Source organism: Homarus americanus, unplaced genomic scaffold, assembly GCF_018991925.1.
Source record: "Homarus americanus isolate GMGI-L3 unplaced genomic scaffold, GMGI_Hamer_2.0 scaffold45562, whole genome shotgun sequence".
NCBI lineage: Eukaryota > Metazoa > Arthropoda > Malacostraca > Decapoda > Nephropidae > Homarus > Homarus americanus.
The window spans coordinates 5,378,227-5,396,709 of record NW_024744839.1 but is presented as its reverse complement, the minus strand read 5'-3'; the positions used below and the strand labels follow the sequence as shown (position 1 = coordinate 5,396,709).

The window sequence follows — 18,483 nt, the reverse complement described above, 5'->3', positions numbered from 1 at the left end:
GTTCTGGTGAAAAACTTTGTTCACACGAGAAAACCGCATCCAAAAATTACTTCAGATAGAACACAGGATTTCTTGGGTTTTTTTTAAGATGATTTAACTGAGTAAGCTGAGCCTGTGCGTCTAGATCTTCCTCTTTTATCTTTTAAAGCATCATGCGAGGGTGACAGTCACACATCTCACCATGAAATTCAGTTTGTGAATATCTAGTCAAACAGCCTTAGCTTTTTATGTAAACAAAATTAACATTTGAAAGATGTTTCTTGGTGGTGTGTTAAGAGGAGGAAGAGGAGAGACCAAGAGGAGGCAGGTGATGATCCTCCCTCCACCACACAACACGACCACCACCCTAACATAAATAAATAAATAAATAAATAAATATAATCAACCTTCACACAGCCCGGGTGGTATTCTTGTTGCGCTCCTTCAGTCCGAGATGGAGGGCAATTTTTGATAGTGCGGCGCACAGTAACAGTAACGACCTCTAGAGTCCACGGCATGACGACCACTACAACCACCAGCGTGTACACAGGGAGCCGCCACACACACACACCACACTAACTCGCTTTAAAGATGCATCTCTCTTCATTTACGCTACCAACTTGAGGACACGAGGCATGCTGCCGGCTGTCACACATACACGTGCGTCTCTCTCTCTCTCACTACTGTGGTGGACGAGTGGAACAAGCTTAGCAACTTTGTAGTAAGTGCTGGAACTCTGGAAAGTTTTCAAAAGGAGGCTGGATAGATTCATGGATGATAGAGAGTGGTAGTAACTCTCGACAGGAGCTGCCATGCACAGGCCAACCGGCCTATTGCAGACTCCTTATTTTCTTATGTTGCTGCTGCTGGTACATCTCTCCCCAGCCTCCACCCTTTCAGGTAACTTAATATTACTATTATTATTACTGCCATCACAACTACTACTATTGTTGCTAATGTTTTAAAAGTACCATTTCTATAATTTGTCTGATAATATAATTACTGTCAACATTTACCATTTGGATGCTACTGTTGTTAATGATGAAAATTATTATTATTATTATTATTATTATTATTATTATTATTATTATTATTATTATTATTATTATTATTATTATTATTATTATTAATATTATTAATATTATTATTATCATCACTCAACCCTAGAGAACACCACCATCACCACAACAATTGGACAAACAGCTCCTCCAATGACCACCCAAAACACACACTTACCCAACATTACGGTGCTTACCAGCAGCGTTTTGTCTAGTGTGGGGACGACCACAAACAAGCCAGCACCCACACTTACAAACGCTCTCACACACACTACGATACAATATCAGAAAATTGTCCAATTGTCTCCCAAGAACGTCTGAGACCAGGGATTATGATGGAGCATGACGTTGGTATTGTATATGATGGTGGTGAATAGTGGTGGTGCTCAAGATGGTGGTGATGGTGATGCTCGAGATGGTGGTGATGATCAAGATGGTGGTGATACTAAAGATAGTGGTGCTGGTGAATAGTAGAGGTAACAATCGTTCAAAATGAGGATCATGGCGGTGGTGGTGGTGGTCACAATGGTGAAAGAACATTATGGTAGTAGTGGTGGTGGTGAGTCCTCAATACAACTGCTTCATGTCCATTTCAGGGGCTTTTCTACACCCCCCCAGATGGTCAGGTCCCCCCCTCCTTACACGGCTCCCCCATACACTACAAATAATCCAAACGTCTACTGATTGACTCAAAATATAAACATTGAAGTAACACAGTTTTTATTTTTGTTTTCAGGCAATAAAAAAAAACAACAATAGTCTTTATAAATTATTAGTGAATATTTATATCAATAAATTACGGTTCATATATATTTTTTTTGTCAACCACTTGACGCTGTCCCCCTGAACATATCCATACGTCGATGTCCCTCTGAACACATCATCCACACGCCCATGCCCCCCTGAACACATCATTCACTCATCTTTTCGTCAGGGGGTTTAAACGCCTGGCAGGGAACACCATGTACAGTACACCCTGAGGGCCCGGGTGTAAACACTGTGCTCACTGATTGTACTTAATGAGCACAAAAATATTTTTCCCCACGAGTTACTTGATACATTCTCCCTGACACTTGCTCCAGTCAAGACCTGTTTCCCTGTACTGGATCACGGACCAATACACCATCACTCTTGCGCCAACATGCCAGAGAGAAGAGTACGAGTGTTATTTCAAGAGACTTCTAATGACTTATGCCTTCAAGGGATTTAATGACATATGCCTTCAAGGGATTTAATGACTTATGCCTTCAAGGGATTTAATGACTTATGCCTTCAAGGGGTTTAATGACTCATGCCTTGAAAGGATTTAATGACTCATGCCTTGAAAGGGATTTAATGACTTATGCCTCCAAGGGATTTAATGTACGGTGTCTATTTCGATAAGCTTACCATTGTTGTTCATTCATGTTGGGACACACCGTAAGGCCTAACACCTAGAGAGTACAAGTGAATTGGATAGTCCCTTCACTTGCTTGGTGTTTGCCTCTTGTTAAGTCATCGTACTGAAACTGTTTACAATTTCCATTATCCATCCTATCATCTTCCTACAGTAGCACACCAGGAATAATATGTCGTGTTTTCCCAAGGTAATAGTTATGTTGTCCCAGTGATGTCCCAAACAGTCCCAGGGAGGAGTCTTCTACACCTGGCCAGATATCTCACAACGCTTTACATCAGTTTCTCCTCCGGTGATTAATCTGTTTTCTGTTGCTTAATGGAGAAAACAAAAACGGGATCATTGCCAGGTTTCAGTCCACCAACAGAGTATTCCGCTGACGAGATTTTCATGTTAATTCTGGTCTAATCCGTAAATGAGAGACCCAGTGCTGTAGAGTTTTTGTCGCAGGTATGATGATATATGTCTCTGTGTGCAACTGTAATGACACCAATCTATCATGTGTGTGTTAACTGTAACTTTGTAAGACACCAATGGACAGGAAAACAAAATAACGAGGAGCTTGTAGATATGGTGCACAGTATATATATTTGTGTGTGTATGTGGAAGCTAATAAAAGTCATATGTCAAAAGAGAAGGCGTAAACAAGACGCGGTAGCCACATTAAGAGAGGACACCCAGCGCACCAAGACCCACCAAGACGACCTACCGCCGCCTCCTCCACCTAACTAACTCACTGGACCACTGCCATCATTCTTGCCACGTGAGCCACCACCCCACTTGTTAACCTTCCCACTGTACCCGCTGTCCACCTTAACACCGCCTTCTGCATACAAACATCCCCCCCTCCCTCCTTTCACCTGTGCTTCTATTTCTTACCTGTACTAATATCTCTACCTGTGCTTGATTGTTTGTACCATATCTACCTGTGTTTGTATCCTTGCCTGTATTTCTCTTACCTATATTATTGTTTATATATTTAAAGGACGAAGTTGTGCATAGTTTCTTCACTGACTCTTCATAACCCCAAAGTTTCATATCAGGTTCAGTTATACGTTGGGTCAGGAGTGTACTGCAGGTAGGTTGCACAAAGAGCATAAATCGATCTTTTCACCGTCAATTTAGTTTAATCTAGTCACTGAAAGTCATACCAAACGGATCTAGTTTATCTCTATATCACGGAGAATAATCCACTGTTTGTCTGTCAGTGAGTGAGTGAGTATATTCAACTTCATTATTCTTGCTACCATGTGGCTACGGACTTGTTGACAGTGACGCCACCATAAAACATACTCACAGCTGTCAATATGCAAACGACATGACATACAGCAGACCAGAAGATTTATTTACCAGACCTCTAACAAGTAGCCCTCAGGTTAAACTTGAAGACGAACTGAACAAACCAATTTAAACAAGTACAGTGCTAATTAACAAGTAACTCACATAATGCAAATGGAGAATTACATATACAACAAGAACATATAAATTTAAATAACCAATTACACCCCCCACACAATAGTGTCGATGGCACGTCCAAAAATAAAACTTCTATTTTCTTCAGGTAACAATTATTAACGAGAGTAATTAATACACAAGTTATCCCCCAGCTGTTGTGTCTTACTAACAACAAAGAACAATAAGCCTTTAGGAGAACCACCAAAGCAGAACCACTTCTCCACAATGCACCTCACAGTCACATATATCAACCAAACCATATGGCGTGAGCTCAGTGACGAACAACAAACCACGATGATGTAACTTTAAAAACAATAAACTTTATCCAACAACACCAACGAGACACAAACATTACAGTGTGTCTCTGATAAAGTTTATGAAAAAAAATAATGTTGGGGAAGGATTTGATTACAGTATAAATGGTTAGCTTACATGAGTGACGGGCGTGAGTGGCACCACCTGGGGACACACACGGACACACACACACACACACACACACACCCTCAGTGACCTCCACCACCAAGCACTGGAAAGGTTTGGCCGTGGACTACTGCACCACCCTCGCCACCTCCTACAGCCCCCACCCAACTCGCGCAGTCCGCCACTACAACAAAATTCAGCCCATAAGAGCCCGCACCGATAGATATAAGAACAGCACCATCCCATCTATTGTTAAAATAATAAACAACTCCTGATTTATGTACTGTACAGCCCTGTAAATGTATTCAATGCATATTATATCATTATGTCCAAACCAAATGTAAGTCTGTATATTTTCAGCCACCGGCTGCAACTCTATTAATAAACCGTTTATTATTATTATTATTATTATAATATTATTATTATTATTACACACACACACACACACCTAACCTAACCTAACCTAAAGTCCCTCGGAGTTCCTGCACCCGAGCTCCTCAGTGTTTACACAACATTCATACTTCCCAAGCTCACCTATGCCTCCCCCACCTGGTCTTCCTCCCTAAATGCCACACAACGTAAACACCTAGAAAAAGTACAAAAGAGGGCATGCAAGATTATTCTCTCCCCTTCCTACTCCACATATCAAGAAGCGCTCAATACACTGACCCTTTCGACTCTCACTGACCATCACCACGACCTCATCTGCAAATTTGGTAAGATGCTTCTACACCATCCTCGACACCGGCTCCTACTACCACCTGAGATCCCTAGCCCGAGAATTGCTGTTCGACACCACAACCGCATCCAGCCCATACGTGCACGAACTGATCGCTATAAGAACAGCCCAGTCCCAACCATTGTAAAAATTATCAATAACTTGTAATAAATCAGTGTATTCACTCCCAGTAAACACTACTCCTTGCACTGTCACTATGTTGAAATGAACTGTAGTTTGAGCTTTTCCACATCTAGTTATTATATGTCTTATTTGTGTCACTTATGTTACTTGTATATTATTTGTAATTCGTAACCCATTCCCCAAATATGTAACTGTATATTTTCAGCCTTCTGGCTGCCAAGCTCTTTCAATAAACCGTTAATTATTATTATTATTATTATTATTATTATTATTATTATTATTATTAACACACACACACACACACACACACCCCCGTTGGAGCTGTTGTCTTTAAAAAAAAGTCAGTCACGCTATAATTTATGTTCCAAGAGTTTGAGGCCAAAACCATCAGCATAAAAGTGGGAGGTGCGCAGTATACCTGTTCCGGGGCCCGGCTCACCTCCACCACCCTCTACCGTGACCGACCCCAACATATAATATAATTTCAACCGGTTTACCAACAAAGGAGAACTAACAAGAGCCGTGTAGGAGGTGTCCCGTTCTCTACTTCTTGTGTAAACGCCACCCACCACCTCTACCCATGTCACGCCACCTATGTCACGCCACCCATGTCACGCCACCCATGTCACGTTACCCATCAACACCACTAGTGTCACGCTACCTATGTCACGCCACCCACCCCACACCACCACCCATGTGTCACCACCACCCACACTACCAACCCATATCACACTACACACGTTTCATCATTACACGTCCTTGTTCAGGGTTTCAGGACAAACAGACAGACAGACGACCGACAGTAGGCCCGGCGTCCTCCTGCCACCCACACACCTCTGGCTACCGCTATAAGCTCCTTAGGTAATAAATAATCCGATGAGCCAACAGGACTGCTACTGCTGCCAACCCAACACCCAGACTATTCATTAACAGTCCGGTTGATCAGGGATTTACTATATAAACCCGTCTCACTCCCACTTGACATCGTTCACCAGTCCCGCATAATGTTTCTTAAGCTCGCTGGATCTGAGTAGACAAATAAATCGAGAAGCCGAAGAGAAACCGTGTAAACAGCCAAGAGACTGAGGCAGACATCTATGAGAAGGACATATCACAAGAAACGAGACCACTGGCCAGGGACGTTGAAGGAGTACAGATAACAATGTGGGCACGAGATCTGGGATGGACCTTTATGCGGGGTACAGGGACAAGGTATACATCAGCGAAGTACCTGAGCAGGAGACCAGGGACCGACCTGGCTACTCCACGGACGGCTGCTGAATCCGTCGTCACACTAAATCATCCCACAAACACCTGGAGGCGTCGCTCCAAGTGTCAAACAAAAGAAGAGGACGTTGGATATATCATTGTAAAATCTGCCAATGTTGACACAAGCACAATGAGCAAACCAACCCTCTAGTGCACGCACGCACGCACGCACGCACGCACGCACGCACGCACGCACACACACACACAGACACACGCGCGCACGCACACACAGACACGCGCGCACGCACACACAGACACGCGCGCACGCACACACACAGTCGCACGTATGGCAAGAACACACAAACTTGGCGGGTCTATGACTAACATGGAGGAGGTGGTGGTGTGCACTAGATTATAAGTGGGCCTGTTTGTGGTGTGGCCTGGTGGTTGTGTGGCCTGGTGGAGGTGTGGCCTGTTTGGTGGTGTGGCCTGGTGGTTGTGTGGCCTGGTGGAGGTGTGGCTTGGTGGTAGTGTGGCTTGGTGGTAGTGTGGCCTGGTGATGGTGTGGCCTGGTGATGGTGTGGCCTGGTGATGGTGCGAGACCTAGGTTAATTGCACGGGCCATGATGTAGTCTGGGCTAGGTGGTTAGAAGTGTAGTCTTATACGACCCGAACACAAGTCTAAATGGTGGTGTTGGCCATGAGGAAATATGGCCCATGGCCCCTCAATGTGCTCAAAACATCCGACACGAAACACAACACTTTAGTTTCAGCCGACACTACACAACTGACATCCCTAAGTGAAGGAGTCTCACTCACACTCACTCTAGCCTCACTTTAAAGAATTTACCGATACTTAATTAAGACTCAAGTTCTTCTACTCCAAATAAACATGTGTAAGGAGATGCTCGAGTCTCCTTAGGCTGCAAAAGAGACTCGTTAATGCACAAAATAATGATGGCTAATGTGGCTGAAACAATGTGAATATGATAGCAAGCAAGCACTAGGTAGGAGAGAGAGAGAGAGAGAGAGAGAGAGAGAGAGAGAGAGAGACTGATATATATATGCATGCCACAGTGAGTGTGTAGGTCGACGCAGGTGTCTACAATCACCGATCATTTAAATCTCGAGTCACGGTGTTGCTGCCCGGTCGTCCAGGACTTGTGGGTGAAAGTTCCCTCCAGTGTTACCGAGGGAGGATCCAGACGCCCTCCAGTATTTCCGAGGGAGGAGGTAAGTTCTCTTCCGTATTACTGGGGGGAGGACATAGATTTCCTCCAGTATGATCGAGGGATAATACGGGTGTCTGAGAGAGAGAGAGAGAGAGAGAGAGAGAGAGAGAGAGAGAGAGAGAGAGTGTGTGTGTGTGTGGTGGTGTACAGGTGCTGCGTCATGGTGGAGGAGAGATGGTCCCTGTGGGCCTGGGCGAATTCCCAAAATCCCGTACGTTAAAACTTCCCGCCAAAAATTCGTGACGTAAAAACACCATCACACTACCCCTCCCCCCCCCTCTTACAAAATAAAAAGACCAAAATACCGTAGAAATTAAAAGGAGAGACAACCTTATGTAACTACGAGTTTTCTCCCAGCCCTTTGTGACGTGAGGAAGAGAACACATAGTACGAGAGACTGAGAAAAGGGTAGCCAGGCGTCCCAACACTAATCCCTGCCTCACGTTCTCCATTACCACCCCTGATAATCCATGACCACAAAATTAACTCAAGGAATCAGGATATTACAGAGCTCGCAGGCTACAACAACCAAGGTATATCTTTAGACCTTGACGACAGCCACAGGAATATCCCCTATTACGAAAATTAATTTATATGTCCCGAAGTGAATTTTTATGAAGTAATAACTGCCTTGTTGGCGGCTGGTGGTGGTGGTGGTGTGTGTGTGTGTGTGTGTGGGCGGGGGCACTCAGTAACTTCTTCAGTGGTGTCCCTCCAGCCACACGCAGTGCCGGATTTAGACTTGTGGAGGCCCATGGGCAGCCTCTTTGTGGAGGCCCCCTTCAATATAACTACCCAAGAGGGTGGGGTGGCGAGTGAAGCGAGCCTAAACATCTGGGAGTTCCCGGGGGGCGCTGTAAGCCCCCCGGGAAAATTTTGAAATTTGAACACTTCTTTGGAGAATTTTTAAGCCATATGCAGTTATATTGCGGAAATTAGAACATTGAGAAATTTTTAATTTACTGTATATTTATTGATAGTGTACAAACTCCCAACACACACACACACAAAAGTGAGACATGACTGGAGTCATTCATGTGGTTTCAAGTCGACCAGCTCTGATATGTGGAGGCCCCCAGATTGTGGAGGCTCCTGGGCAGCTGCCCACTTTGCCCACTCCTGAATCCGGCCCTGGCCACACGTAATAGATGGTCCCTTCGTGTACTGCCTCCTCCACCACACTCCCTCTCGCCCGCACCTCTTCATTAGGGCTAATAAACTTCTCCCCTTCAAATTTAATCATTTCAAATCTCTTTCATCCCTCATCTTCTCTCTCATTCACCTTCACTCTTGTTCATTTGTATTCAACTAGGCATATCCTAGCTTATATACCCTCCCCCTCCCAAGGGTTGCCAACTATATAAAACAATGGAAACGCTAACTAGTGATAAAATAGAAATAAACCTAGAGAATATAGCTTTTTATATTTTCCCTACTGGCTCTTGTACACTGTGCATTGCAACCAGCCAAAGAAATAACTCTAATTCCTTTAAACACAGCTGCCTCACCCGTCATGGGAGAAGCGACGCAGAAAAATGAGAATTCGCTTCACACACACAGCCTACGTCACCTGATGTGAGTTTAGTTCGCGACTTCAATTATTCTGCGTCGTGTTTTGTACTCCAAATTGTACCTGACGACCGTTTAATTAGTTTACACGCGACATAAAAATTCTTTACATTCTCACACGTGCCCACGGCCACGTGTTGCGTTGTGGGTTAGGAATGATGATGAGAACAACTTGACAGCAGGAAACCCCAGTATCTCCTGACGCACACACCTTCACCTGGCCACACCACAACTGTGGGTCCGAGGATAAGACGAGTCTTGCTAATAATCCTACCAGCCTGTTTAACATGATGCTGTCACCTGTAGCTGAGGCCGAGTGTAGGGAGGTGGCGACTCCTCGCCTGGTGCTTGTCGTTAGCCGGAGACTTAAGTCGGTGCCTTATAAAATATGGAACCCGACATCTTCAGACCAATGGAATCTGGATTCCTAAACGAATCTAATAACATCATGGTAAAAATAATATATGAAACAGTTATATAAGGCCTTCATTTCCAGATACAAATTATGGGAACCACGATGCCATATTATAGTCCCCCCCCCTCCTCACAACCCAGGCACGGTGTCCACCTTCACTCTAGGGGCAATGAACTCAAGCGCTTACACAGTTTCGTGATAATTACTTCCTTAACCTAATGAGGCCGTTAGGATTGAGGCCTATCAGGATTATGCCCATGTGGACGGTCCACACTTAATGGAATGGCTCGTTAAGTTAGGTTCGGACCTATTAAGACGAGAACATTTGACCAGTCCTCCATTCTTAAGGTGAGGAGTAGTTTTCTTTGAAGTTTTACGAAAGGTAAATTAACTAATTCCAATAAAGTTTATTTATAATATTGGAATTAGTTAATTTTACCGCCACACCGCCCCGTTAAGTACTGTACTGCGGTGTCCCTCAGGACTCATTTAGTTTAAAACTCTGGTTGAAACATGACGACCCTCTTCAAGGGAAGATGTTGTTTAGTAATACGAGCGTAATTCACTTCAGTTGAGAGATCTTGTTTAATTAACTGAGGGAGGGGACTTATTCATACTACTACTACTACTACTGGTAGTAGTAGTAGTAGAGAGTGTGTGTGTGTGTGTGTGTGTGTATGAGACAGCATTGTTGTGCACTATAGGGTGGGTGGGTCTGGTCATTGCGCTTGTGTCAACACTGACAGGTCCACCAATCCAGTATTCAACAACTGACACACGTGTTTGAGCCCTGGCGCGACACATCCTGGTGTTAACCCAATGTCATACTACCTTGACGGCACTGGTGGCGGCATACTGAGCAGCCCCCCCCCCCCAACCTTCCTCAATTGATCTCGGGCAGGACACATGCACTACGCTGCCTTGTGTGTACTGCCAGCCACTACTCGGTAAGGCAAGGGTCCAGCGAGTGGCTTTGTGAGTCACTCTGATAAGTGGTTGTGAAGACTGTGTGGTTGATGAGTGCTAGTGTGACGTGATCTGCCTGGCTCAGCGTCAAGGTCATTACTGTTGTCTTCCACACCTCTATACAGGTTCTTGTCACCTCTCTCTCTCTGTTGTTCTTCTTCTAACATTAGCATAATATTACGGCAACAGACTATTTTATCCTTCTCAACATTCCTTAAATCTTCGCCCATGGCTCCTTGGGTCAGTTTTTGTCATGGTTTTCCTCCGAGGCGTCGCGACTGTTCTCGGTTCAGTTACTTAACTCATATTCTCTACACCGCGCCGTCGATATCCTTCTTTCACTCTTCCTGTTCTCAGTGTTGTGGGTTCGACGACCTGTTCATCAACTTGTTACATATTTACCTCAATCTCTGACCTCAGGCCATCCTGTTTCCTCCCCTGGTAATGTATTTTTGTTGTTGTATTGAGGGAGAAATAGAGTTTGGAATCTTAAGTATCGAATGTTATTTTCTTCCCAGACTGGGGTGAGCTACAGTAGAATTTCAGGGTAATTTGAAAGGCAATTTGACTCATTTCTGTACTACTCCAGCTGACGTGGACAAGTTACGAACTTCTGAAACCCATAATCCGGGTTCTCACGATATTTTTCCCTTTGATAAAACACAAGAGTTACGACTGAAAACTCTGCGGTTTTTATGACACCTTGATGGCCTCCGTATTTGTGTAAGTCTACTGTGATAGACAGAAGGTTCTCACATCCCCAGTGTGGAGGAAGACTTAACTTAACAATCCCTCGAAAATCCTGCCCATAACTTTATCATCAAATGTTCAACAGGTTGTCATCAACATAAACTGGAAAGTCACTCATATATGATTATTAGTTTGAAGACGAGGAGGAAGAGTGTGAGACTACGTGTAGTGTAGGTGGGGGCGAGAGTACCGGGAAGGTGTAGGGGACGTGGGAGTGAGGGGAGGCAGGAGGTGGAGCGAACTCTGCCAGTTTCCTGAGCACGTAGCGAGGCGGCGGGCGGGGTCAGGGGGAGCAGGAGTCACAGGTTAAGGGTCACGTTGTTGCAGAATGGAGGGCAGGTAATGACCTCCACCCGGGGGTCACACCGTATATCCCGCCCGCCCGACACCACCGCCACACCGTCGACGACACCAGCCCTCCACACCTACCCCAGCCCCACCACCACCCGATACCTCAACTCTTAACTGGAGCCCATTTTTGGGGCACAATCTGTCTCCGTAGCTCGTGAAATTAAGCTCCTCGCCCTTAACAATGACTCCCTTAACACAAACATTCACACAGAACACCCGGGTAACTGACGTACACTGAGCCACTCCGAATTCACGAGAAGAGAAATACAGTACTGAGGAGTCCAGTGAAGGAACAACATTTACATGGAGAAGAATACGATATGGGTATGAAGTAGTGGGGGGACTGTTGGCCCTCCATAAAACACTCGTCTTGGGTACGTTCCCGTAGTCTGCTTGAGCCCATTGTCTTCCCCTGCCAGCCAGTGTGTGTGTGTGTGTGTGTGTGTGTGTGTCAAGCTGGTGTGAGAACCAGTATGGTGGTGTACACGTCTCTTGTTGGGCCACTGCTGCCTCCCACCCACACTACTGCCTCCCACCCACACTACACACTGCTGCCTCCCACCCACACTACACACTGCTGCCTCCCACCCACACACTGCCTCCCACCCACACACTGCTGCCTCCCACCCACACCACACACTGCTGCCCCCCACCCACACTCACACACTGCTGCCTCCCACTCACTCACACACTGCTGCCTCCCACCCACTCACACACTGCTGCCTCCACACTGCTGCCTCCCACCTCACTACACACTGCTGCCTCCCACCCACACTACACACTGCTGCCTCCCACCCTCACTACACACTGCTGCCTCCCACCCTCACTACACACTGCTGCCTCCCACCCACACTACACACTGCTGCCTCCCACCCTCACTACACACTGCTGCCTCCCACCCTCACTACACCCTGCCGCCACCCATAACCACACCCTGCAATGCGATGTTTGGAAACTAACACCAAAAACCTGTTCCCTAAACTACGCATGTTCCTCCCAGTGGCTTTAGCGGAGTAAGCCAATATATGTCTTCGTCTTCACCAGAAACTTGCTGGGTTCTATGACAATGTTTAGCACTTAAAATAACTTATACAGGGTGTGTTAGACAAATATTTACACACTGCTTTCAGATTGTCATGGCAATTGCGTAAATGACTGTCCTCCACCAGCAACACTGTCTTAACTTGTTGATGTGTGAGGTCTACCATAAGTGAGGCTAATGTTGTTGTAATTCAAACATTCACGCGATCTCCACGAAAATCTATAAGGCTATATACATGTTTCTGAGACACCCTGTATATTATTATTCGTTAAATATATTATAGTTATAGAAATCTAAACACGTGAATGAGTTAAAGGTACAGTAAATAAGATTATTCATGGCCATAGTTTGTTTCACTGAGTTTTATTGTAACTGATATTACAATGCATTGTCGTTCCTGCAAACCTCAGCCCTTTACAGAGGTTGTGGTTGTTGCCGTCACCGCCCAAGGCTGGTGAAGGACACGCCCTTGGGGAGGTGCGCGGGGGTCCTGGGAGCAAACGAGACGCGGTGAATGGACGATGAACAGGAGACACTGAGGACGCCGGCCGTGTAGAAGGCGACCAGAGCGGCGCGAAATCTAGGGAGGTGGAGGAGGGTTGTGCGTGACACTACGCCCACGATGATGCACCAGCTACTTCATTAATTGTGGGATACTTGGCCAGCAGGTGCGACTGACCAGAGTATCCCAGCCACCAGTCTTGGCGCCTCCCTCCAGCCTGACACTCAGATTTAGATTTTTTAGATTGCTCCAGAGAGGGCTAGTTTATTGGGCACCCCCTTACATCCTGTGCAAGGTGAAGCGCATAAGCGTTTACAATGCCCATCTGGGACGCATGCGGAGTTCATGCTTGCCTTTATGACTCATTCAGATTTGCTAAAGCGGCAACTCGATGGTGAGGTCACGAGGGGTCAAATGCTGCAAGTCCTGTCTGACCTGCCCGCTGAGTCACGTGGAGGTTCATCCTAGTCCTTCAACACCAATTAACACACCAATCTTTATCTGAGCCCTAAAAATGTGTGTGTGTGTGTGTGTGTGTGTGTGTGTGTGTGTGTTTAAGTGCGCGCAAGTACGGGATCATGTACGAATATAAACAGAACTATCAACAATAAATTTAGGGTAGGGTTGTGTAGTACAGTGACTGACACGGTCTCTTGAGTTGTGTGTCTGGCCAGGTACACCACCTCTCAGGGAGTATTGTGTAGGAGCCTCAGATGAATGAGAATAATAGTGGAGAAATATAAAATAAATCACAGTACAATAGTTATTTTTAACCTTTTTCTTAGTTAATACTTTTTATGTCCTTTTTTTTTTCTTCCACACTCAAGGTTGGACACAAACCATGTTAGTTTTTTCTTCAAGTTTTAAGGTTCTAAGGAGGGAAGTTTTCATTGTTTATTTTTCTTCAGGTTCGAGGATCACAACACCAATGTCATCTTGTATATTTTTTGTTTACATTCCACAGCCAGTCAGGGCAGAGGCTGTGTCTGGCTCACTCAGCTCCATCCCTCCTGTTACATGACAAATGCTGGCCTATTAAATTAAACCACAGTCACTGAACCACCTCACCATCGCTCTCCGTCAGGCAAGCAGCGCACGTTCCGAGTAGGGGAAGGTAGACAGTATTGGGGTCATTTCCTCTGTCGACTGTAGGTAGCAGAAGGAAACTGGAGTGTCGGGGGGAAAACCTGCAGCAGTCGGTAAGGATTACTTTGGTATTCCCCTCTCAGGCCGGCGTGGCATTTAACACTCCACTAGAATATCCACCCCCACAGTTATTATTGTACATTCCCCTCGGATTATTTGCTCTCCCTGACTTATTATTAAACACCTCACCCAAACTAAATTATATAAAATCCTGACTTTTTGGCCTAAAATAATAAATGAAACATGTGGATCTCTAGATAATATACAAAGCTAGTTCTGTCGCCTCGTATGACTGGGGGAGTTAAAATCCAGGGAGGTGCATATTATTCAGAGGGAGTGGACAGAACACGCGTAATATAGACTGGGGGAGTGCAAATTATACCTGACTTGGGTCTTATGGAGTCTGTGGTAGCAGTGGTGACAGGAAGGTTGTGTATATACCACTGTACCACCTAAATCCCACACTGGTACCCACTATTCTACACACGCTGAGAATTTCCCACCTTGTTTACAGTCCCCCCAACCCTCAACAACAACAAACTTGGGTCAGGAACAAAGGCATGTGTGGAAGTGCATCTGTTGCTCTCTAGGTTAACAGAGGTATGGCAGCCTCAGCGGTCCCTGCAGGGATGCTACACACGTCTCCACCTGCTTAACCTCTCTCACCAATTATTTCCCCCACACTGCATCACCCGAGTCTATACTGACTCATATAAGTATCACTGCCAGGAATGTCTTTACCTCACGAAGGTCTTGAGGCAGACACAACAAAGCCAAAGGTACAAAATCCAATTAAATCCCAAGACGGTTCCTCAATTAGCGAAACCTTCCAGGACTGTGTTTATCATTTAGACACGAGATCACAGCTGAGTATTTAATGAACATGTTAGGTCAAAGGCGATGACGTCAAACATAAAAGCGACAATTAAATTAGTACTGGAAGACTGGATCCTGAAGTGGGTGTCATGCCTTCGTCTGCCTCGTCCGCGACAGGAAACACAGGTAGAGGCAGGCGCGACCGTCTCGCCCTCCTCCCGGATAAGGTAAGTACCACCAGACAGCTTGATGAAGGGGGCGTGGTTGATTGCAGGAAGGGTGTGGCTAGTCCCAGGAAGGGTGTGGCTAGTTGCAGGAAGGGTGTGGCTAGTTGCAGGAAGGGTATGGCTAGTTGCAGGAGGGGTGTGGCTGGCTGCAGGAAGGAGTGTGGCTAGTTGCAGGAGGTGTGTGTAGCTAGTAGATGAATGAGACACGTAGAAAAGACCAAGTTGTTGGAACATGGCAAACTGGAGAGGTCTTACTAGCATGAGGAGGGGGGGGGGCGTGGCTAGTAACAAGAGAAAGGGGCGTGGCTAGTAGCAAGAGAAGGGGGCGTGGTTGACTGGCAAGTAACCTCAGTGTCTTTGTTCCTTGGGTGGTGATGGTGGCGAGGCATCAGTGGGGTAGAGTGTTGCCGGGCATGGCTTCTCTCGTCCTTACTCCAATACCCCCTCCCTCACCTATCCCCTAACCCTTACTCAACCCCACGCCTTCACCCACCCCCCTCACCTTTATCCACCCACACCTGCCTATCCCCTCACCCACCCCCTCACCTTTATCCACCCACACCTGCCCATCTCCTAACCTTTATCAACCATCCCTCCTTACCCCAACCACCCCTTACCCTTTATCCACCTCACCCAACCCACCCCCGCACCCCTCACCCTGCAGATTATTGCCCTAGGGAATAAACTGGACACTCAAGGTGACAGCACTACCACAGCAGCCCACCATGACCCCGGCCACCGTGCCTGGAGACCACCCTAGGAGATCCTACGTAATCTCCAGACCATCCCTGAATCACGTACCTTGGAGACCATCCCCGAGAGAACCATATGACCCGGAGACCATCCCTGAGAGAACCACATGACCCGGAGACCATCCCTGAGAGAACCACATGACCTGGAGACCATCCCTGAGAGAACCACATGACCTGGAGACCATCCCTGAGAGAACCACATGATCTGGAGACCATCCCCGAGAGAACCACATGACCTGGAGACTAACTTCAAGATTTTGTGTCATCTATCAATTCGAACTTTGTATTTTTCGAGCTAAATAAACTATGCCAATTAATCAATCAATCAATCAATCACCCAAACAATCAATCAATCAATCAATCAATCAAATCAACCAATCAACCAACCAACCAATCAAGCTTTCGGATCACCTGACGATTCTCCACCCCAAGCTTATTTCACCTGAAGATTAATCACCCTAACGCTAATCTCACCCCCCCCCCTCCCAGATAGTGATTGGGTGATTAATCTTCAGGTAAAATAAGCTGGGCCGGAGTCTTCCAAGCTTCCGACAAAACCTTAACTGCTACCAAAATTTAAGCTTACTTTCTGAAGCTGTAAGATAACCACTAAAAGATAAATAGATAACAGCCGCCAGTGATTGAGAGAGAGAGAGAGAGAGAGAGAGAGAGAGAGCAGCAACGCCTGAGTCATGGTAAAAGGTCAGCCGCGAGAGGCACAACCCCTCGGGAACTGGTCACGAGTCCGCCCCGACTACCGTCTTTTGTTTCGCCAAATATTGTTCTCCCTCGAACACATATATTCCCACAACATCTATATATCCCCAGCCCGCTATATCACCATGTAAACAACCTGTAGGTGTGAATGACATGAGAATCGCTGTGGGCGTCCAAGAAGAAGGCGTTGTAGTGGCGACATGTGGCAATGATATGAGCGTAAGAAATGGTACAGCTTACGACAACCATTATGGTGGGCACTGGGCACCCTCTCCCCCTAAACCAACACATGACCATACTTTCCAACTTAACTCGGCTCTCTGATGACTAGCTGTTTGATCACATTCACGCATTCATCGGTTTATTCACAACGATTATTAAAGTTCTGAGTTTTGGGCAAAGATGCGGTTTTCCCGCCATTACTCAGCTGACAAGTGAAGGTTGGCTGTGTTGGACTGTCTTACTAATGGTGTATAACCTAACCTCTGGATATGTTCCTTACTGAATATATTATCTTTCTTTTACGCCTTGGGATATTATATATAGGCTATGTGTACCCGCTTGTTAACATCTCGCGTAAAACTGTGTACCCCAGTAAGGCGCATTATCCCGCGCCAGGTGGCTGTTGACGCCTGACCCCCGCGGCATGACGCAGCGTTGTGTGTTTACAGGTAGGCAGTTCAGCTGGAGACACGGTCCCACCACATTCCTACCACCGGGAACACACACCAACATGTCTCTCACACTCACTACATCTTAGTCAACGGGACATTTTAACGCAATCATCCCATATATGAACAATATACTACATAAAATAAAAACTATAATTACGTTAACTGCTTCTCTACGGGCGAACACGAACTCACAATCATGGTTTGCAAAATTTTCCTTCTTCTAGGTGTATCAATGAAGAAAAAAATCGTGTTAATATAAAAAAAAAGGATCAATCCGGTTTTAAATCCCCAGCCCACTCTTCCGCCTCAGTTCCTGACTTGTGCTGAAGTTTGTGTTGCGGGAGCGGGATGTGGTGGTCTTTAAATACTGGTGGGGTGTTGAGTCCCTGGGGGTGGGCAGGTGATTACTGGCGGGCAGCTGAGGTGCTCCCTCACCTCACCTCACCCTACCCTACCTGCTGTGTGTCCGTGTGAGGACCAACACTTTACTACTCGGGTTCTCCTCCTTTCTTCATATTTATTCTTTTCCTATTCTCATTTTATCGTTCTTTGTCTCTCTTGTATTTGGAGACTTATATTAGGCCTCAATCTTAATGATACGGTTAGGTTAGGTCGGGGCCGCTCCCATTTGACCTACACCCTTTGTACCCGCCTCTTGGTAGTGCCAGTGGCGGCTCCTCTCACAAAGTTCAATCCTAAGTGAACACTCAACACATGTACAGTATATATCAGGTGCCACTAAGAGGGCTCAGGTTCTCACTTGGCTCAGCCATGTCACTATTGTTCTTATTGTCCACTGTGTATCTGTTTTTTCTGGATAAATAAACTGTTTCAATATCAACAGCCAACCTCTTGCCTCCATTCTCTCTGTCGTACTCCTTCTCTTTTCTCTCCCTCATTTACCACATCTTTATCTTTTCTTGATCTATTCTTCTCCCACGCCGA

At 45.9% G+C, this 18,483-nt stretch overlaps 1 protein-coding gene across 1 annotated transcript in view; it reads right to left on the bottom strand.

The window, feature by feature from the left end:
* The window catches only part of LOC121878102, a 72,916-nt gene extending 56,553 nt beyond the window's left edge, over window positions 1-16,363 (bottom strand). The window contains 1 exon segment of the mRNA XM_042384094.1: window positions 16,197-16,363. Coding sequence (XP_042240028.1) covers window positions 16,197-16,363 — 167 coding nt within the window.
* Between the last annotated feature and the right edge of the window lie 2,120 nt (window positions 16,364-18,483).